General features: G+C 46.2%; 1 protein-coding gene across 1 annotated transcript; it reads right to left on the bottom strand.

Annotated features, from left to right (window-relative positions):
• Positions 1 to 2,447: 2,447 nt before the first annotated feature.
• Positions 2,448 to 3,665, bottom strand: LOC115308488. The gene has a single exon (XM_029966423.3). The coding sequence runs from the start codon at positions 3,663 to 3,665 to the stop codon at positions 2,448 to 2,450; it is 1,218 nt and encodes a 405-aa protein (XP_029822283.3).
• Between the last annotated feature and the right edge of the window lie 19,135 nt (positions 3,666 to 22,800).

Genomic DNA, 22,800 nt, shown 5'->3' with positions numbered 1-22,800 from the left:
CATTAAGCGCGTGCGCAGAAAGCCCTTTCCGGGGAGCGTCGTCTGCTAGGCTGTTCCGCTGATCGCACACAGCCCCTGTTCCGTGGCAAAGGAGCCGTTTCACTTTGTGTTGTACCGCAGCCGACGCTACGAGTCATCTTGGCCAGTCCATCGCTAAAAGTGTGCCACGTGGCTTTCCTGTTGGGCATAACTGCACTTGGAAGCACAATGTCACGTGGCAGGGTGACAGCGCTGGATTGGTTTTGATAGCTCGTAGGATTTGCTGCGGTAAAAAGTTTAATGCATCGTCGCAATCAGCTTGTCGCGTCATTGTATTTTTAGAGCGCAGCTCTTAGGGGCCCGTTCCCGGCTTGAGCGGCGTCGGCGTCGCCGTCGGCGTCGGCGTAACCAAGGTCATCCCAAGGTCACGCGATCCCTCCAGATCACGTGACCCTTCCCAAGGTCATCTCAAGGTCACGTGACCCCAAGATGACCCCACGTGACCCTTTGAAGGTCACGTGACCCCTCTGAGGTCACGTGACCCCCGAGGTCACGTGGTCTCCTCCCCAAGGTCACGTGACCCCCGAGGTCATCTCAAGGTCACGTGACCCCACGTGACCCCCAGGTCACGTGACCCCTCTGAGGTCACGTGGGGGTCACCTTGGGGGTCACGTGACCTTGAGGTGACCCCCATGTGACACCCAAGGTCACGTGACCCCCAGGTCACGCCTCCCCGAGGTCACGTGACCCCCCTTTCCGAAGTCACGTGACACCCCCCCCCCCCCCCCGAGGTCACGTGACCCCCCCCGGAGCATATTAAAGAATGAGGGGAGGAGGAGGAGAAGGAGGAGGGGTCTACCCTCCCCTCAGTACCCTTCACTCCTCCTCCTCAAGAGCTGCGCTCCAATTCGGCGTTACAGGGATTTGTAAACGGCTTTCACTTTTTTTAGTGCTGACAAAGTAAACACACAAAAAAAACTAAAATAATAAAAAAAATTAAACGAAATGACGCGCGGAGTCCAAGGTATATGTACATATGGTAGCGAAGCTTCCATAGAACCCCACGTGTCGAAAAACTGGCGGCTCAAGGGGCTTCGCTAGCGCCATCTATGTGTCGTGATAGCATTTCCGGCGGAACAAAAAAGAAACAGGAAGTGACGTCACTTCTGAAAAAAAAAAGTGACGTCGATTTGATGTATTGTTTGGCGCAAAAATTAAATATAACAAGAAACCGAGACTGCAGGCAAAAAGGACGATCGTCCTTTTTGCCTGATATCCCAATTTCTAAAAAAGTCTCAAACAAAGCTTTCTGGTACTAAAAAATCTCAAACAAAGGTGTGCCAAGCTATTTTTGACTTCTTTTAGTGTGTTGTCCTTCTTGCCTGCAGTCTCGGTTTTTTTATGTTGATTTTACACCACCCCGTTTGGACTCGTAAATCTGCGCGAAAATAATTAAATTTTTGTATGCGGCCGCCTTTTTTAGGCAGCTCACTACGACAATTATTTTTTTTTTCATCCCACAGAACTACTTTTGCGTTTTTCTTCAGCTTTTCAGAAATGTGGGAGCGGCTTTAAGGTGATTGACCTCACAAACAAAGTGAATAACAATAACGTTTCTCGAGTGTGTTAGCGTTGAAGATACACAACATTAACTCTAATGCAAGTCCAATGTTGCACTAACATTTTATTCACCTGAAAATGCTTACAATCACTCAACCAGAACGCTCATCAGAAGCCTACAATCATACCTAGTTTTAAGGTGGAAGAAAACTAGATCAATACACAAGGCGCATTATGACAGGATAGCACGTAACACACTGTACAATTGGTTGCCTGTTGTAAGGGCAATGTCAATTTATACACAGCCATCAATATAAAAATATTCAAAGTGTTTAGAGGAAAGCTGTGTTCAACAAAAATAGCAGCCGATTTTGCCGTTCTTTGGCAATCTACCATAATCCAAAAAACTTTCTAACTTGAGTATGATAGTGCTGTGTACTCTGTAACCTCCCTTGTACGCGTAAATAATTTGGGTGCCCTCCAGTACGCTGCGGGTTATAGGCCAGTGTTTCGTCGGATTCTAAAACCACAGGTTTGATTCAGTGACAAAACGGCATGAGCAGTTAGTAACCCAAAGCACAGTAAGCACATTGACTTTCGCGATGACCTAATTTTTAATAGTTTCACAATTTGATAAACATCGCGAAAAATGACTCAGTCCAAGGATATGAAAGGAATAAATATTGTTCTAGATCGCGAAATTGTGCGCCCGCCAGATTTTTTCGAGACACCTTGCAAAATATCGAGCAACCGAAAATAGTCTTTTATACCATACGAAAGGCTAGGAAAGCACATATACTACTTTTAAAATGTACGCTGTGTAGTCTCAAGGGCACGAACTAGAACTAGGCAGCACGTGCCTTTGCACGTGCTGCCTAGTTTTACACCTTGCTGATATATCAACAAGTTCAGTGTTTGTTTTTTTTTCGTGCAAACCAGTGTAGCCTGACTTTTGCAAACAGAGAAAACAAGTCGTCAAACACATTGTTGTTACACACAACAAGAGACTTTTGGACCTCATGATGAAAAAGTACACAAAGAGTGCTCCCTATGCCCTCCTTTGAAATGAGGTTGTTCATCCTCGCCTCGAAAACACGCTCACATGCCTCAACGAATGATGAGAAAGAAGGGGAGGGAACTGACAGGTTTCCAAAGTCCGAGTCAGCAGTGCCTTTTACACTCAAGTACAGTAACACTTGGTTTCCTTCAGAAAAACATGCATTCTCTTTCTTCAACTCACATCTCTGAGATGTCCCGACACAAGAATGACCCTTCAAAAATCTTGTCGCAAGCCACCCAGCAAAATAAACCATGTTGTTCGCTACCATGGCCGAAGGGTAGTTTAAGGGCGAATCGTCTGCTGCGCTAAGGAAAATTGAGCTTCCCAAGGGTAGAGAACCAGAGGGTGCCGATGGGCCTACTGGAAGAGTAGCAAGGAGGGACATCATGTCCTCAGCACAGTTTGATTTTTCAGTCAGCTTGAACAAGTTGCATACCAAAAGATGTCTGAACGCTGCCTGAAACTGACGAGAAGTAGAGTTTGCGTTTGCTCCAGATTTCGAACGTATAATAGCAAAGGTGTTTTCAAGCGTATCCTGGTTTAACTGGCGGGTTAAAATATAGGTGAAACCAAAATTAACTGTGAGGTCATTGGAGAGCATCATCAGAGACCTCATTGTTAAGCAAAAGCCACGAATGCAGTTTGGCTGCTGTCTACATCCGAGTACTTGCAGGGTTTCAAAAACTTCAATGCGCCCTTTCAAAAACTCTTCATGGACAGAGCCATTATGCATCGCAGAGGCGAAGGGCGTTTTGGCCGATTTGTGGGGGCTATTTAGGCTGTCAAAGAGACGGTCGATTCTTTCAACGAATCTCGCTGTGTGGATAGCTGCAGCTGGCAATAGCTGGAACGTTACGAAGGCATACATTGCAGCAGCACAATGGTTGCTAAAAACTTGGGCCGCTAGTTTCACCGACATCTTTGAGCAGAACGTCAAATCAAAGTGCTTTGCGTTCAGCTGGGGCATCAAATGGATCTCAAGTTTCCGGTCCTTTTCATAAGCTTCCTTTATGTACGAGCTTTTTACTACATGATCACAAGCCTTGAAGTCATAGTTAAATAGCATGTTTCTGAGTCCCTTCAGCGGGTGCGGAGCATCAAAAAGAAAAAAAAAGAGGTTTGCAGTTGACATCTCTGTAAGGCTTCTCGGGGGTTATAAGGCTTGAAAAAAGGGAGACGTTCTGGCTCCCCTGATCACATACCACAGCTACTGGCTCCAGGCCAGCATCCACAAGGAGGCAGTAGCACTGGAAAAGGAGATCTTGTAGGACATTCGTAGGTGTGCCTTTATGAGCGAAAAACTAGCCAAGTGGCTGCTTCCATGGTGTTGGAATTCCTTTTGCCATAAACACGAGAGCCTTGCTTGATAGGTTCGCACCTTGCACACCATTACAATGCTCTTCAAGTCCTTCAAACCTGTCAGATGAGGGGTTGTATGAGAGCTTTTTTTTAATATGCATATCATCAAACACTATGCTGCAGGCTGGATCGGCTCGTGAAAAAGAAGTCGCTCGCTTCTTTACCAGCTCGAAAATTTCGGGGTAAAATCTAAGTCTCAGTGGAACACGCTGAAGCCACAGCTGCAGTGATCAGACTGATGGCAACCTAAGCAGTCGCCTACAATACTTACAGCCTTTTGGGCTATGAAAGTAGAGGCCCAAAGCCAAAGCCTTGTTCTGGCCGCACCATTGTCGACCAAACCGGCTCACATCCCTCATCCTAAGCTGGGCCTCAACGAGTGCAGCGACAGCTGGAGAAACATGAATGCGGACACTCCCAACAACTTCAGCAACGGTCTTCCTCTGGCGCTGTCGTTGCAGCATTCTTTGCAGCCTCTTGTTTTGTTCTCGGACCTGTCGTACCTTGGCCCTCAGTGCGTCCATCTTTCTCTTGTCAATGCTGCGGGCCTTGCTTAATGCTGCAAGGTGAAAAATCACCCAGATCAGTAAACTCTAAAAATGTTTATATATATATAAATGGTGGCCAATAAGAACTTGCATTCCTTGTCAAGTTGCACAATTTTTTTTAAAACCAGGTGCAGTGAAAAGTTTGATAACTTACTACATACATGCGAATCAAATTTAAATAAGGTTAGCATCATGCCCGTATGGCCCAGGCAGTTTCTAGCTAGCTATAAAAAATGCTGCCTTACATGAGGCTTTGCGAAAAGATTATTGCGTTGCTATTCAGTGAAATCCATTCAGGTGTTTTGGTGGTTCGTCTGTGAAACTTTATGAACATTTTGTATACATTACTTTAAATATAATAATGTGAAGCACAAATAAATGGTGGATTTTCAACTGACTCCAGTTTGTAGCTGGCTGCCATCCGGCCTTGTGTTCTGTGACTCCTTGAAATGTAAAAAGCAACTCCTTGAAATGTAAAGAGCGAACAACCATGTTTCGTAGCTGCCATGGAGTCTTCCCCTGTAGGCCCCGGTTGTTGGAGAACCGAACCCGTGCTTCCCGCCTGCGGATAAAGCGCAGTGCTATCTAAGTGTCTTGCGTACTTGCAAAGAGCAAATGTAGCCAATATGTGCACACACCAAAGGAAATCGGAGTGAGGACATTTACAGATTAGTGAGCGAAACTCTCTGTATGAACCACAAAAAAGATAAACATGAGCCTTTAGTGCAGAGGCTTTTAAATGTATCTATATCGTGTTGCATCCTTGATTAGAGCGTCGATGAGTATGACCCCATACTCCTGAGGGGAAAACCGGTTCAGGTAAATTCAAATATCCCGGGCGCTTTCGTAATGATCGCAAACAACGCTGCAAAGTCAGCGAAAACTACCAACAGTTAAGAGAACATTTTACGAGGGGGGCATGGCATCACTTAACACAACACAGCAGGCACCTCACTGACAGGAACAAAATCTCACCTTCAAGTGTCGACAGGAAACCGGTGCAGCGAGACGCCAGCCGTGCGGTTGTCACTTAGGCATTCTTCCACGGAGCAACGCCTCGTTGCATAACGTGTTGAGCTCATTGTCACGAAGGACGTTGAGCCCGTCGGACGCAGCAGCGTCCAACCGCACGAAGGTGACTGTTCCTATATCACGCTGATATTACGCTCCTGCGCACGTAAATTGCGTAATCACGCTGAGCGAACGAAACTTTTCAAACTATTTGAAGTGACGGTACAACGATTCAAAAAGCACGTGGAGACCTAAAAGAAGCAAGCAGACGGACAACAAGAACCTGCCTCTTCGCGCAGCACGATGCCTCCGCAATTTATCGCTATTAAAAGTCAGCCTTGTTGCTTGTGCAGTACAGAGGGCGCTAAGAGCAAGTTAAAATATTAGTAGTAATAAAAGCTATTTCAGCTTTCTCGAGCGCGATAAACCTTACTTAAGACCACAAATAACAACATACACAATTTAAAATACAATTTAGTATAATTAAAATTAAAGTTATTTTATTTGTATATAGTTTGCCATAATGTCTCCTAGTCGCGCTTCAAACGCACCGTAACCACGTGACCCTCCTGGTTGATGTCGCTGGCAGTTTGTTTTGTACCGTGTTTTGGCCCAAGTTTCGCTACCATCTGTACATATACCTTGCGGAGTCTTTCATGCCTGAGCAGTATCACGGTATCACGCAAGCAAGCGGTGTTCAGATCTTTGCTTAAAAGCAGTCAGCTATGCCAACAGATAAGGAACGGGGGCTCTGTGCGGTAAACAGAATAGCCTAACAGACGACGCTCGCACCGGAGAGAGCTTTGTGCACACGCGCCTAATCTCTCCCGTGACGCCGCATTTCTCCGCGGCACAGCGCTGGACGTCCCGGCGGTCGACGCTCGCATGATATTATTAAAAAAACTGGGCGACTGTACATGTTTTTATCTCTACAGCACAAATTGTTCCTATCATGCACTGTAAATAACTGTCAATTAACAGACTAGATAAAAGAGTGAGCACAAACAAGTCCAACTACCAACAATGCCGTCCATGGCGTATCTCAGACACCATGTCTTACGTTATGTTGTTGTCGTTGAAAAACTTTATTGAGTTGAAAGATTTAGGAAAGGGAAGGGGAGAAAGAGGAAGAAAAAGGAGAGAGTGGTTGTGTGCCCCTATTGACCTCAGTGGTCTTTGTATAGTTCTTGTCATTGTTGCCGGTAAAGGAGCTACCGAGAGTGGGGTTTCAAGGGCGTAAACTTTGAAATGCAGTTTCTTCACATAATGTTGGCATTTTCGGAAGTTTCTATATATACACCTTGAATTCGTTATTGTACGGATGAAACAACTTTATAAGAGTGTCTATGGAAACTTTGGCAGGGTTCTCTTTAAGGTGCCTGACTGACAACAAGGCTGTCCAACTTGAGAAATTTCACTGGTGGGAAGCTTATTTTTATATAAGAATGGTGTACATCCTCACAGTGTTGTATGTATGCAAGAAACACCTCAGATATGTTCAATAAACGCTGCATCTGCTGATAATGTGTTCTCTGCGTATCTGATGCACTAGGTCGTATTTGTTTTAAACGCTTGCTACATTTAGGCTATGCAAAATATTAACATTTTATGAGCATTCAAAACCAGTGCAACTTAAATCTGACCAGCATATCGAAAAAAAAGTGCCCGGTCTGAATAAAGCATTCCGGAAAATACACACAAAAATAAACTGCTGACCAATTGTTCCTTTTTTTTTATTCTTCCTTTTTTTTCTGATTCCTTTTCATCCCATTTACTTCACTTCTCTTTTCAATCCGTTCTTTTTCTTTACATCTCTTCTTTCTTTATCTTTTTCTGATCTCCCCTTTTATCCCCTTCCCTTCCCCGGAACTAACTCGCCCCCACTAAAGGAGTGGCCAACATTTCCGGCTTTCTGCTACCCTCACCACTAACTACTACTCAAACTCCAGGAAGCCACACCCTTTAGTTTGAAATATCAGAAGATTAAATTATCAAAATTCATGTAAGTATTGTCATGAATAAAAACATACTTATTAATAAAACTTTAAATCAGTGTGTAAGGCGGCAAACTTGTGCCGTGTGCCGAGAAACATAAAGTAACAAAGACCCTTTACGTTTTACGGTGACGAAAGGACAACTGCCTCAAGCAGCCATGCGAAGCTCCTTTTGTAAGCGCGTGGGTACCTAAAATTTCCCGAGCTCGAAAAAAAAAAAAATTCTCGACAGCGGGTCTGGCGAGATGTGCTGAACAAAGCTCTTGGATATATTCTTGCTTCCAACGATTCCAGAATTGGTCCATGAGGCGCTGCCGATACTTCCAGCGGCGGGAAAGGGTTTCCTTAGACGACGCCTTGGGTGGTTCGACCTCGGCCAGTGTGGTTAGTCTTCTCCCGATGAGCAAATGTGCAGGCGTCAAGGCTCCTGGCTCGCCAGGATCTGCGTGGAGGTATATCAAAAGCAGCGAGTTTACTGTAGCCTCAACGTCAACCAAGATAGTCGTGAGCTCCTCGAACGATGGGCTCTGTCGTCCAAGTACCTTTCGGAGGCAGACCTTTACCGAACGCACCAGTCGCTCGCACCAACCGCCCCACCATGCCGTTCTCTCCATGATGAACTTCCACGTGATTAGCTGCGAGCTGTAGTAATCCTGCAACACTTGGTTGCGCATCGTTTCCCACACAACCCTCAGGTCTTTCACAGCCCTCTTGAACGTAAGAGCATTATTACTGTAAATCGTGCTCGGCATTCCTTTACGAGCTACAGAGCGTCGAAGGGCCAGAAGCCAGGGTGTCGTGGCTACGGAAGAGACGAGCTCTGGGTGTACAGCTCGAGTGGTTGCGCAAGTGAAAATGACAATGAACGCCTTTACGTCGTCACCGTCGATCTTGACGAAAAAATGTCCCGCAAAATCGACTCCTACGACTTGGAAGGGATGACCCTCGTGGACTCTGTCCCGCGGTAGCGGTGCGACTGGTGCACTGGCTGGCTGTGCAGAAAAGTGTCGGCATACTCGACACTGGCCGATCACCGCCTTTACCGTTCTCCGGGCGCTGAGCAGCCAAAACCTCTCACGTAACTCCGTCATCGTCGCCTGAACGCCTCCATGCAAGGTGCGCTGATGGGCTGAGGCGGCTACTAGCTTACTCAGTTGACGACCTTTGGTAGAATAATGGGATGCCTAGCATCCTCCGCAAGTAAGGCGTGCTGTATTCGGCCACGGATCCGCATAACGCTAGCCTCGTGAATGAAAGGTTGTAGATGCTTTATCTTTAATCTCGCCGAGATTTTTTCACTTCGGGAGAGGGCACGAATATCAGCGTCAAAGCATTCATGCTTAGCACGTCTGATCCACATGTGCTAAGCGTCTCGAATTTCCGCTGCCGAGAAGGAGAGCTTCGTTGACCCTCTCGGTAGTCGACAATTTTGGACGAAGTGCAGAACCCAATCCGCAGCATCCTCGTGTAGCTTCCAAATTTTTTCGAAGTCAGAGGCGGGTTAGGCACACTTGCATCGATGAGCAAGACATTCACTTTATGTCGTCTTTCCGCTTCGATATCGCTGGGCAGACCATTGGCTGGAGACGCCGCAGGAGGCCAGTCTACCAGGTCACGCCTAAGCCAATCTGGACCAAACCACCATTTATCTTGAACACTGAGCTGCCTCCCGGTCTTTCCTCTTGTCATCAAGTCAGCTGGATTCATGCTACCAGGACAGTGGTGCCAGCTGGAGGGATCACTATTGGCTTGGATTTCCGTTACCCGGTTGCATACGAATGGTTTCCAATCTGTTGAAGATCCCCTGATCCAACCCAGCGTTATCATGGAGTCCGTCCAGTGCCATACTTCGATGCCAGTGTCAAATACGTTTGTTCGCAAGAATACATCAAGTATTTTTCCCAATAGTGCTCCCATCAATTCGAGACGCGGCAGGGACTGCGTATTGAGAGGAACAACTCTGGCTTAAGCGATGATTAGTCAGGATAACGACTCCTGTGTTGTTCACGATGCGCAAGTATGCACATCCGCCTATTGCGCTAGGACTGGCGTCGGTGAATACATGTAGTTGCAAAGAATTGAGTTCCCCATCCATCCGCAGGGGACATCTCGGTGTTGTGACTAACCCTAGATCTCTTAATTCGGTGCACCTCGCCGTCCATTCTTCTCATAGGTCATCTGGCAGCTCATCACCCTATCATACTCCTCGCTGATACATTCGCTGGAACAGCATCTTCACCTGAATGACATAGGGGGCAAGGAATCCCAGGGGATCGAAAATTCGAGCAGAAGCTTGCAGCACGGAGCGCTTTGTATTTCGGTTAGAGTTGAGTATAATGAGCAAGTGCACACCCGAGAAAGTAAAAGAATCAACCGTTCTGTCCCAGACCAGACCTAGAACCTTAGTTATTTCGTGTGAGTGAATAGGCGTGTTCTTGCACGCTTTCTCATTACCGCCTTCTTGCGGATCAAAGGCTTGCTGGAGGTAAGGACGATAGTGCTCCATTTGCGAAGCTCCATTCCAGCCTCTTGGAGGAGTCTTTTCGCACCGCTTTCGAGATTTCCGGCTTCTTCCGCGCTTGCCGCTCCTGTCAGCATGTCATCAACGTAGAACGAGCGATGTAGAGTGTCTGTGATGGGTTTCCTCTGGTGTCTCTCAAATTCCAGGTGATGGCGTAGGGTCGCTGCAAGTAGAAATGGGCTCGCAGTAGTCCCAAGGGGTACTCTTGTCATTCGCCATTCCTCTATGACGGGCAGTGGCTCGTGCGGTCGAGGTGCGCTGGAAAGCCATAGGAAGCGAAGAGCATCCCTGTTGGCTTTAGCGATGGCTATCTGCAGGAAGGCCTTATGTATATCGGCAGTGACCGCCACTTTTTGCATTCGGAACCGGAGCAGCACTGGCAGCAGTTCCGTGTACATCCTCGGGCCCGTCTCAAAGTGGTCGTTCAGGGATCCAGTGTTTGGTCCGTGTGCTGAGGCGTCCTCCTTTCATCGTGATGTTTTCATTGAAGTGTTCGATTACGTTCTTATGTTCCTGCATTGTAGTCGTTGGCTCGTTCACGATGCCAAGGCTGTCTAATTCTCAAAAATTTTGCAAAGCGATGGGATCATCTTAGTGACTAGCCCTAACGCTGTGAGCACACACAACCGCCTTCATAGAACATGATAGCACTTGCGCTGCGCTGGTCGGCCCTTGGAAGGTCCATCCTAGCACAGTTGAAATGGGCACCAGCTCGGTGGCGATTTCAGCGCGTCGGATCTCTCCCGTGAGAAGTCGCCACATCTAATCAGCCCCTATCGAAGGCTTATACCGGCTTCTGATTTCACTGAGCGGAATATCAACTCGTCCGCGAGCTCGCCTGAGATGGTTCGTATGAACGAGTGGTCGACCGGTGTTTCTGCAAGCTCCTTACGTATGAACGGGACAACCACGGCCTCCAATATATGGCTCGCCGTAGCGTACTGGCTTCGCAGATGGAGACGCACGACCTTTAATCGTAGGCTGGGAATGTTTGTTTTTGTGCTTGCGAAAGTATTAAATTTCAAGTCGAGGTACCCTATAGTGTCCAGCTGAAACTTTGTGGACAGATCTTCTGGGATGAATGTTTTCTGGCTTGAACCATCTATGATGCCGCGGATGTATGCAGATTTCTTGTCAGTGACAATCCAGCCCCTGAATGTCTGCAGGCGAACGCCGTTGCTACCAGGTGAAGATATGGAACCTGCCGTTAAGACGTCGGTGGCCTCTCCGCTCTCGGCCGGAGCTCCACGATGAGGTGAGTTTGGCCGCCACTCTGGGTTGCACATAGAGATGGCATGTCTCCCTCTGCACGTGGTACATCCAGCCTTGGTGCGACAGTCCTTAGAGCGATGACCTCTTTTCGTGCATCGGAAACATCGGCTATCCTGTGCAAGCCGCCTTTTCTTCTCATTTAAGGAGCTCCCGGAAGCACATGTGCTGGCAGCATGATCCTCCTTTCCATAGAAGAAACAAGCGTCATCTAGATGACTTGAGTTTTGCAGCACCATTGTTGAAGGAATCCAGATGGTCTGTCGAAGTCTGGAAGCCCATGGTGAAAGATTCGCCGATAGACGCTCGTCACGGTAGGATCGCTCGCTGCTCCCTATTTCCACCCGTAGAAATTGTAGCAGCTTAGCCATCTCTTCTCCCGCATTCCTCGATGTATCAACCATAGCCTCACAATATGTCGCACTACACTGTTAGCAAGTTCCGTGTATTTTGCGAATATTTGGGGTGAAAAACACGCTATTTACAAAAATTACCATAAATTTACACGATGAGTAACGGATAATTCGTTCAGAAATCATGCGAGGTTGTAAAAAACGTGTTTTGGTTCGGTCATACGCGCATAACCGTGTAGCCGACCTCGATAACACGCATCGCCCCCGGCGACGACCGCGGCATTGCCGGCTATCGAAGCACCGGAGTGCTTGGGGACACACTTAGAAAGGACCGTCGAGACAAATGCCACGGAAAGAAACATGTCTCGGAGACAGATATGCACCAAAAGCAATTGCGCCATGTCGCAGGACGTTGGCGAAACCCGCGCTTACCGTGCTCGCCGCCATCTTCTGGTCGATGGCAATGCGGCTTCCCTCATGTCGCCCTTGTTTGTATTTAGTTTAGGGGTCCTGATAACAGTTTCTTAGACACCGCAAATAAAGTTATGGGTCTAATTATTCGTTCCAAACAGTTAAAATGGATATAAAAAGCGTGTCCTCGATGTGGACACGTGACATTGTAGTTGGTTTCGTTTTTGCTTCAACCTTCAACTGCAAGCGATCTGGCCACGGCGCAAGCGCAACTCCGATGTACGCTGGAAGCAAGCGCCGGTTGGCTTTCGTTGTTTTTGTTTGACCGGAGAAAATCTGGCAAGTACGCATGGCGCCGCTACTGTTTTGGTTTGACGGGACGCGAGAAGCTTCGCATAGAGCTTCGGAGTTTGCGAGCACATAGTGAAGACGTGACCGGGGACGTGCCCCTGTGATGTTCCTGGAAGACGGAAAGTAGCATTGGTAATCGTCGTGTGTGCTTTGAAAGCGAAGGGAGCCACAGGGTCGACGAGTTCGCAACCACAAGCCAAGGTTCGCGACAGCGCGGCGTTGACTTCGGCGATCTCGTTCTGTTTGGTGCAACCCGGCGATACGAAAAAGAGCTGAAACATTCGTCGTGTGTGGTGCGGTGCTTTGTATTCCGGGTCTGTTTGAACCACGCTTTTAACACAGAGCGCAAATTGTTTGTTGCGTGGTGGAGGTTCAACGGGTACAGTCCCGTCGTCGTCAGCTGATCCGGTCCAGCTGGTCCGGGAGGACGCAGCGAGCGCTTTTAAAAGTAAATCTTCCTTCGTTCCGTTTCAAACTGTGGAAGTATCCCGACACATACCGTGAGTAAGAAGGAGCGGGCGTTTTCAACAAAATTACGTTGTTTTAATTGAATAATGGACTCCGGATTGTTGTCTTAAATCTGCCGTTTTTTATGCTTCGTGTTGGACTGCGTTTGCATAGCGACTCACACCGCTCGAGTAGATGATTCGGTCCTGCAACGAGATTGTTGCGCCAATCAAGCGGCGTGAATAAATTAGGTCAAGGTTTCCTACCTGCCTAGAGATGCATGTACTGAGACCATTTTTTATGTTGTGAGCCTAGTGCTCTTTCTTTATTTTGGAAGACGCGTTGGTGCATTTATTATGGTACAATCACTTGAGAGTTGAGAAATTGGAGAGCGAGCAAGCTTTCCCAACTTTGTCTCTCTCTCTGGCACTGCCCTGTTTCAGTTTCCGTAGGCATATCTACTAGCAGGTACAAACTGCTCTAAAGCAGGTAAAAAACGGGGAGCTTAGGACGGTGCGGACTCCGTGTTTCGCGCTTTTCGCAAGGTGACAGGGTAAATGCTTTTGTGAGAGATGCGGAATATGCAAGCGATTTTGTTATGCCCGTCGTTTGCGTCTCTCCAGCAAAACGAATAAGATGATCTACTACAAAGGCGCAATCACAAGCCAAGATTTAAGATAGCATTCGTTTGCTTCGGTGATCCGTGTAGCTGTATTTTACCCTGCTCTCTGCAACACCGTGTCATGACGAAGAGCTGGAACGGTCACGGTTTGTGCTGGCCTCCCGGTTGACAGAAACCCGCGTCGCCCGCATCGGCACCGAGTGCGCTTGGGCTGTTGATGCTCAAGCCTTTCATCCGCGGCTTGTCGCCAGCTCATCCTGCTGCTCAATGGTGAGGAAGCGGCGAGAGTAACCTCGGAAATGAATGTAAATCCTCGTTCATTCAGTTATCCGGTGTCAAAGTGTGGAAGATGTCCAACGTGTACTGAGGGCGGGAACTACGAGCCTTTTGCCTTGCTTTTATAACCGAAACCAGACCAACGAGATAACTGCCTTGCGTACTCTAAAATGACGGAAGCAATAAGTTTCAACAGGTCGAGTACGTCACCGGGGATGTAGGCGAGACACTGTTTAAACGCTTGCAGTATCCACGAGTGGTACCAGGAAAGCGACGTCAACAGAGAAGGAGCTCGCGATTCATCATAATGCACTGCTACGGGCCCATGTATCTTCAAAGTTCTGGGTGGTGGCAGTATAAAAAAAAGACGCATCAGCGCCCCACACCAGTGTTCACGAATAACACCGGTCACAAACTCACAAGCCCCACCGCTGTTCTCGACACCGACACGACATACGACAACAAACTGCATCAAATCGCCCCAAAAGTGAAGGCGTCTGCCCGGTCTGCTCCGGTGCTGCAACCGCTGCAACTAGCGGAAGTGAAGTGTTGGGCGGATGTCCGGATGTCCTTCACAAAAATGTATAAAAAATGTTTTGCGCAAGGATCATTTTTTTATTATTGTATACTTAATGACAAAATCCCAATAATTTGTTTTCCTGTCTGATTCAAGCTAGTCGGACTGCTCATAATACTGGTCAAGCAAGGAAATAACAAAAATTTGAACTTTTTTCATGGCCGGTTTAAGATTTATTGTTAACATATCGTTATTTATTGCAGCGGACTAACATTATAGATTTTGCTTCCATACTTTTTAAATGCAAACAGTTCTAACACACGGCTGTCCATTGCGCCGTGTTTTGTGTATTCTTCTATAAATCTGTAATGGTCAGCGACGAAAGAGCTCACTCGCACATGTCAAGCTTATATGCGCCGCGGGGAGAAATGGATATCGAGTAGGAAGTGTCGGGCGTAGTTTCGGTTGTTGTGTTTGCGTACATGTTGATGCTGTGTACTGTGTTGCCTGCGTTGTATGTAGGGTTGCTGTGTAGTCGTGGTCGTTCGCAGTGTTAGCAGGCTCGTCTTTATTTTTTTAAACAGGCTGCTAGAAATGTCGATAGGTGGCGCAAGATACCGCCCGATTCTAAATAGTTTGCTCAAGTTATTTATCCATGTAAGTTCGGCATTCGTTTTTCTTTTTTTTTTTTTTTTTTAGTGGCTCGTTGAAGCTACCGACGCCGCCGACCGCCGACAACGCACGTACGTACCTTTGCAAGTAGCTACGTCCGCCGCTTGGAGACTTTAGTGTGTATAAAAGACATCGAACGAGAACTTACGCGCCCTGTGTGCCTTCAATTCGGCTGAAAGGCGCGCGGCTCGCTGGGCTCGTCTCTCGCCTGTTCTCGGCCGCTGGCCGCCATGTTTCATAAGGAACACGCTCGAAACGGTTTTGCGGAAGGCAGACACGGTGTAACGTGTTAAGCTTACGCAGCACCTCATGTGTAGACGAAAAACACAGATGGCTTCTTGTAAAACGAACACGTTTCGACGTGTCCGCTATGGGACAACGGATTAAACGTCTGGGCGTGTTATTTTTGCTAACAGTGTACTGGAATTGGCATGCAGTCTGTTCGGGGAGGGTAGGAGGAGCCAGTTGTGGCATATAGCTCTTGATGCGGTAGTACTCCACTACGATGTGTGATGGCAAGCTGGTCAGAAGTATATCAACCAGAATAGTTGCGTATGTGTCACACGAAATACCCAGGAAACGCAAGCCACGGATGTTTGTTTGCACGTGATGGTAGATGTTCCGTAATCCCTGTACGTCGGGTTCAGACTTCACAGCTGGTAGCTTACGCAGTCTTCCCAGATATTCGCGTTCGATTCGTTGTTTATCACCGAAACGCTCGGTCAGCATATCTACCGCATCTTGGTAACATGCCGCAGTGGCTTGTAGTCCAGAAATCATACTGGCTGCCGGTCCAACGAGAAGCGAGCGCAAGTACTGGAACTTCTCTGGCTCAGAAAGACTTGTTGTTGTGGTGTACCGCGACGTCGAATTGCTCCCAAAATGGTTGTCATTTTGTAAGCTCACCTTGGAGCTGCAGCAGTTGTAGTTTCGGGAGCCTTACTCCAGTCAAGTGGGAGCTGCTGCCTTTGTCGCCTCCGGAGCGTGGCGGTTCCGGTGTCTTCTGGGCTCGCACCTAACTGACAATCCTTGCGACCTCGTCCTCGAAGTCAAGTCAGCTACGGAGTTGAAGTCGTCCTCCAACTCGTTGTCGTCGATGAGGGGCTCTATCTCCTCATTGACTTTCCGAAGCTCGTCGCTGCTAGCGAGCAGTCTGTCACGCAAACTTTCAAGTGTCTTGGAGTCATAGGGTCCGACTCTAGCGCAGCTCGTATCTCATTTGTGAGCTTGGTGTTCCGGCTTTGTCGAACCGCTCGTTTTTTCTTTAGTCGATCCAAATTCACCAATGCGGCGTTAAACTTTGTTCAACTTCCGGGTTTCAGCACCAAATGTTGCGTATTGAGAGCGCTCGTAGGTGAAAGGAACAAGACGACCAACCTGTGATGAACGATTTACTTCAACTTCCTCCTTTTGTCCCTTTAGCGCTCTCACGCCCGCGCGCTAAAAAGTGTCGTTTAAACATTAATTTTCAACATACACCGTCAGTATGTACCAGTGCGTGCATCCACAAAATGAGTGACGAGGTTCGACTCAAGGGTGTTTTTCCTCAACAGTTTCTAAGAAACCACCACACAAGACCGTGGTAGGCTTTTTTTTTTCTTTTTTCTTTTCTTCTTTTTTGATTCCTTTGCACAACGGGAGAGGGAAATTTATACGTTTGCCCGTCTTTTGTCCGAACCCGTCGTGACGTTTCCCTCCTTTGCAACTTTGGCACATGGTTCTGTTTACTGTCGCTTGCCATTTCTATTTTTCAGTCATTTTCTATACGCGTGCCTGCTCAGAAAAACACTAAACGATGGGAGGGATTTTTAATGAGCTGTTTAGGCCTACAGATTGATTAATCCAAGTAATAATAGCAGCAAGAAAAGAAAGATGATTGCTTTAATGACTATGAAGCACCGTAGTCAACATGTGTAACAGTGGAAAGCAAGCTCTCATGCCGCGCCATTCGTAAGCTATTCATGCTGGGCGAAAATAGAGCGGGCCTCTACGGTACGTGAAAATTAGCGTCGGGTCGGGCCGGCTGTCTAAAAGAGCTAGCGGGCCGCGGGCGGGCCGGGCTTAAGTGACATGAACAGCCTCTACCTGTACTACAGCTAGGAGAGACCCCCCAGACTGGATGGAGACTTTAAGCTCTCTCTGCATGTGAAAAAAATTGAATAGAATAGACATGAACCGGATGAGCCGTCTTTCTAAGCACTTAATTTTCCCCAGAACATAAGCATTTCATATTAGCAAGCATGTTATTATAATAATTGATAGTTGGCGTTGCTACCTTCCATTATACAATGAATTGCCAAAACACTTTAAGCAAGAATGTTTTGCATCTTGATTTGGTCCTTGTAACTTACTTTTCTACTTGTTTAAAAGCTAGGGACCTTTATTGTGTGAAGCAAGTTTTTTTATTTATCAAGTACCCTCTTTCAACCTGTTTCTGTACTTCAGCCTTTTTTGGGATAAGTCAACAATCGCTCTTTTTGATCTTGGTGGTCGAAACCTTCGCATTTTTGTATGGCCACTTGTCACATTTCATAAGGAATGTTAGGCTCTACTAATGGCTTCTCTTTGTAGCCTCCTACTGAGGCTGAGTGGGTGGAGATCGCGGAGGAGTTCAGGCGGAGGTGTCAGTTCCCCAACTGCCCAGGAGCTGTCGATGGCAAGGACATTGCGATCACCTGTCCCAAAAACTCTGACAGCGTTTTTTTTTACAATTACAAGGTGCGTATCACATGAACAAGATGTCTAAATAAATAATGTTGTACAAATTGGAGAATGTGGTCGGGAAAAGACCAACTACGAAGTGGGAGAAAAAGACAAAGGAGGGTTACAGTTGAGCGTCATTTTTGAAGAAGGGTAACGTTCCAGCACAAGTTTTCGAAAAGAAATCTGTAGAACCTTTTAACTCACTTTTTCTTGAATGGGTGGGTAACGTTGAAAAGATAAGGAAGGCTATCGTCATTATCCTAAAGGTTGATATGAATTCCCAGCTGAGACAGTGAACCAAACAAGATTAACGTTAAGGGTAAAGTTTCCTCCTAACGATCCCAAACCAGAAATGTCTTTCCGCGAAAGGAATTAACCAAAATAAATTTGGAGTACATTGTCCCGAAATTTCTCCGAGGGCAGAATTTGGTGCGTTTGTAAAAATGTCTTGTGCTAAGAAATTCAGAACTAATTGGTGAAAAGATGTTACCTTCTTGCTTGTGTCGTTGTTTCCTGCTTCCAAGTTTCTCTTTTCCTTCGCGCAGTCTCTGGTTCAGATAACATTGACTGCACTTATTGGACAGTTTGCCTGATACAGTAAGGTCTTAAAAGTTTACAGGCATTCCACGACCATATCTCCCACCCGACTCTTGTAAAAGAGTTTTTGGGATTTACCACTGTGTCGCGTTGCCTGAACTCAACGTCCAATTGCGACACATTATGTGTGTCTACAAATGCAGACCTATGATCTCTCGGTATACCACTGCTCAAACCAAGCTCCTAGCCAGAAATTCTTCTTTTTTATTTTAAGGGGAGGGGGGTGGCCCGTCTTTGTCGGCATGGCCAGAAATTTGTGACAAGCTGTTCTAGTTCACTTATTTACCGACACGTGGCGTATTCACCTTTAACTTTTACGTCGTGTGCAAATTCCCGCCAAACCGAAATGCGTTCCGCGTGCAATGAATAAAATTGTGAAAAATAGAAAATAGAGCTACGTTATCAGAGCTTCTCAAACAGTGCTACAGAAAGGGGGTAGATCAATTGATGGACAGCACAAAGAACACGCAGAGAGCGTGCTGACGCGGCAGTAAAACCCGCGCCAGTGTTGGTGGTTAATTCGACGAGACGGGTTGTTTGTGTGTGTCAGTGTGTGCGTGCGTCCGTGCGTGCGCGTGTGCGTGTGAACGCGCGCGCGTGTGTGTGTGCGTGTGGTGGGGGAGAGTGTAAAAGCAGCCTGTGAGCGCATTTTGAGGCAAACAAACGCAAGACGGGCGCAAAGAGCGGACGAGCACGCCGTATCAGCGCCTCCCGGTTGCAAGAAGTCGATAACACTATTATTCCGCGTTTTCATATCTAGCGATAAGGAAGCAAAAAAGTCAGATCTGCGGAAGAATTCCGAACAAGTATTCGAAAAACTACCCCACAATACATATGCGATATTTTTGGAAAGTTGTTTGCAGATTGGCGAGTGTGTCGAGTAAACTACAAAAAAAAAGGATCCATATTTTGTGTTGCCTAAATTAGGCTTTCATAAACTCCACAACCATCGTATCGCTACACTGCCTCCGCTGAAGTCATCAGGAGAGAAATATTCTCTTTGGTATGACCACTCGCTGTGCTGATGTCTGGCTTCCTTTTTCTTGAGATTTTTCTTGAAATTGGTAAAACTGAAAAACTCCGAACTGAAATTTTTGAATTAAATGAAACCCCAGGTTAACTGGAAAAATTGCTTTATTTCTGTTGACCCCGAAAACAAACCGCCCTTTTCCGCGAGGCTGCTTCCTTCTGCTGCAATTATTGTTTCTGCATGGGCCACTTAGTGATAACTGGCGCGAATAGCATTGTGTGTTGTAAAAACGCGATAGATGTGCAATAGCTTTTACGACGTAAGCCCTGATAAACCCTGATTTCTGGTCGGCACCAGAAATAGATACCGAAAACAGAGAACTTTGAAAAAATGAACACCCAAATACACCCTTAGATTTAAAAAAAGAATACACAAAAATACGGAACCCTACCTATAAGTTATAACGAAATCTAAAAGCTGCACCAACATATACGAAATCCAGCTTATAATTAGGATTCTGCGTTTTCGGAGTTTATTTCTGCTTAAAATCGCGGAGTGTTGTTTAGTGCTTATTTTTTACCATAAATTCGGAGTTCTTTGGAGCTTTCTTTCATCGTACAGAGTTTTTCGGCTTTTTCGGTGAAGTGAACGAAAGGTTGAAAACAGCAGTTTGTGAATTTAGTAAAAGTATCCTTTTCAATGAGAAACGTGTTCGACGATTCCCCTTTAAAATAGAAGCTAAACGGAAGTTCTTTGTGATCATACAAACGAAAGTTGTTACTGCGAGGGCCTGAAAAAGGCCTGCAGTTTTTCAAATAAATAAATAAATATTAGATATAAAGAAGTAGAGCAAAACTTGTTCGAAGATCCCTGGAAAATATTAAGACCAGTAGGATTCATAGCAGTTGGCGGTCCTGAAAAATCTGAGTTTTTTGGGTAAATATAAATATTAAAATATTTTACCGGAAGTATTTTTTCGATTTTATCGAATTTGTCCGAAAACACAGAAGCATACTTATAGTACTCACGTCCGCCCCAGAAACCGGAATACGCCTAATATATTTAGAAGCCCTTATTAAGTAAACGGAGGAAGGATCTCCACGGTGACGATAAAAATAAAAAGCCGGTTTAATTATGCGAACTGTGTTAAAATAGAAGGAAATAATGAATTATTTATTTTGGAGGTATTGTTGAACTGTACCCGACCGTCATCTCGATCCTTTCAGTGCGAGCGCTCTCTCCTTCCTCTTTCTTAGTTTCTTCCGTGTCTATTTAGTCTCCGGAAGCTTGCACCTTCTTTTTCTTAGTCTACAATACTTAATGATATCACCAAACGTACAGAATTACGCATTCAGAACCCGTCTAAAACTGTACCGCGCTATTCATATAGTCTCATTCTCGATTTATTAGCGTGTCAGATCTTAGGCAATGTAAGTTCATTCATCCTCTCCAGACTCGTCGACTAATCTCGCTCTTTTGCTTACTTCATCGGTTCCTTCAAAACTTCGGTCAGTCCAGTTCACCTCTTTTGGAACCACTCCCAAGCGGGGCAATGCCAGCTCCAACGGCAAGGCTAAGTCCGTCCTGATATTTTTTATAGCGTTGCTCCCCCCCCCCCCTCTCTGTCTGTCTCTCTCTCTCTCTGCCTCTCTTTCTTTCTATTTTATTAAGAACCACCGGATTCTTTTCGTAAAAAGCATCGAAAGCTTCCAGCGAATATTTCGTTCAGCATCCATCCTTTTAAAACTTTAGCACTTCCTCGTGCCATCCAGAACTCAAACGATCTTTCCGACAATAATTGACACCATATCAGATCGCAAAAAGTTGCGCGGTGCACTGGTTAACAGTTTCTTTCCACCAGGCTGGCACTCAAAAACTGAGTTTTTTCTTCTGTTGTTGAGCTATTGTAACCCTTACATTGTGTTCTTGCTCCCAAGGGCTTACTTATCAAAGCACGTTTATTCCGATTATCACAAAACGTTCGTCTGCCGTCGAAGGAATATTCTAAACTGTATCTTTGTTTTTTGTATGTCACTATTGGGCTTATTCACATGTCATCACTTTTTACATTAGTGCTACATACCTCTTCCGCGGCAGACGTTTTCAGCGCTCAAGAATAAATAAAGTTGTGGCTACGCTTTCCGTGAGAAAGTCAGGAAATGCATGAAATACATTTGTTTATTGTTCATTTTTGTTTATTTATTACCTACAGTTCGCCCTTGGGGCATTATTATTTTTGTTTATTTATTACCTACGTTCGCCTTGGGGTATTAATATTTAAATAGCGGGGAGAAGTTCGCACAAATATGTGGCCGAGGACTCGAGATTGCCTTTTCGAGTAACCAGACACTTCGTTTGTTTTGACGTTCGCTCGCTATGTAATACTTCACCTCAGCTTTCAGGCCCACGTGACAAACTCCCACAATTCAGCTCAAAACGGCGTTATGACCATATCAGGAGTTCTTAGTACTTATCAGAAATTTGCACACGCCACCACGTTTTTGGAGCATGACATAAGAGCAGTAGTGAGGACTGCTGCACCGAGATTGTGAAGATTATTCACATTTCAAGAAACAGGCTGCTGCGCATGTGCGTTGTATATAATCAAAAACACGTACGTGTGGAAAAATACAAATGTTGTTCTGTCAACAACATGAATGATATTGCCTTTTTCACTTCCGCATAATTCCAGCGTAACTTTCTGATACTCCTATCAGAAAGGTAGTTCCAAAAGTGCAATGCAACGCCGTTCTTATTCTAATGCGTGAGTACTACTCCGCTGACACAGCGGCCACCGAGCGAGATTGGTTCCTGCTAGTAAGAAGAGGAAATCGGAGGATTTAAGAACGACTTTATAACTCCACAGTAAATTCAGCTGAAACGAGCGGAACTCCCGAATCTTTGATTTTGTCCAAACGCCGAGGTCTAGTATAAAAACTAATTCGAGTAAATATGCGATATATTCCTGAAGTATGCAATTCTTTGGTCCTATTCCGTTAATTGCTTTAAACAGACACAGTCGTTAAAATTTGATCATGTAGCATGACCTCACTACAATGATTAGAGCCTGTGTTCCTCAAGGCCTTCAAATACTCTAACAAAAACGTCGTGAGCTTATGTTAATGTCTGCCCTCACACATCATAAAGTTAAAAAACCTTTCTCAGTTTTCACGTCGGTCGGTCTGTCGAGGGGGTGGTGGTTGCAACCACATAAGATAACGCACTTTCGGTGGTCGCACGGACACGTGATCATGATCATAAGGGATCACCTGTCCGTCGTCACTGAGGTCACGTGACCATAGTCCGTGGGGTCCCGTCCACCACGTGACCACATAAGAAATAGCGCACCTTTGATGGCCACACATGGTCGCGTGAGTGAGTCGGAAGCAACCTGACAATACTGATAATAGCGCACTTTTGCTGGCCACATGTTCATGCGTAAGCGTCGTTTGTTTGTGGGGGGGGTCACGTGACCATGGCCCATCGGTTTTCGTCCACCACGTAGCCACACTAGAAATAACGAACCTGCTGGTCGCACGGTCAAGTGCCCATGATCCGTGGGGTCACGCGTGACCGTCGA

The sequence above is a fragment of the Ixodes scapularis genome, unplaced genomic scaffold, assembly GCF_016920785.2.
Source record: "Ixodes scapularis isolate PalLabHiFi unplaced genomic scaffold, ASM1692078v2 PGA_scaffold7__128_contigs__length_106722199, whole genome shotgun sequence".
Taxonomy (NCBI): Eukaryota; Metazoa; Arthropoda; class Arachnida; order Ixodida; family Ixodidae; genus Ixodes; species Ixodes scapularis.
Note: the sequence above shows the minus strand (reverse complement) of the source record. Positions and strands in the feature narration are given on the sequence as shown.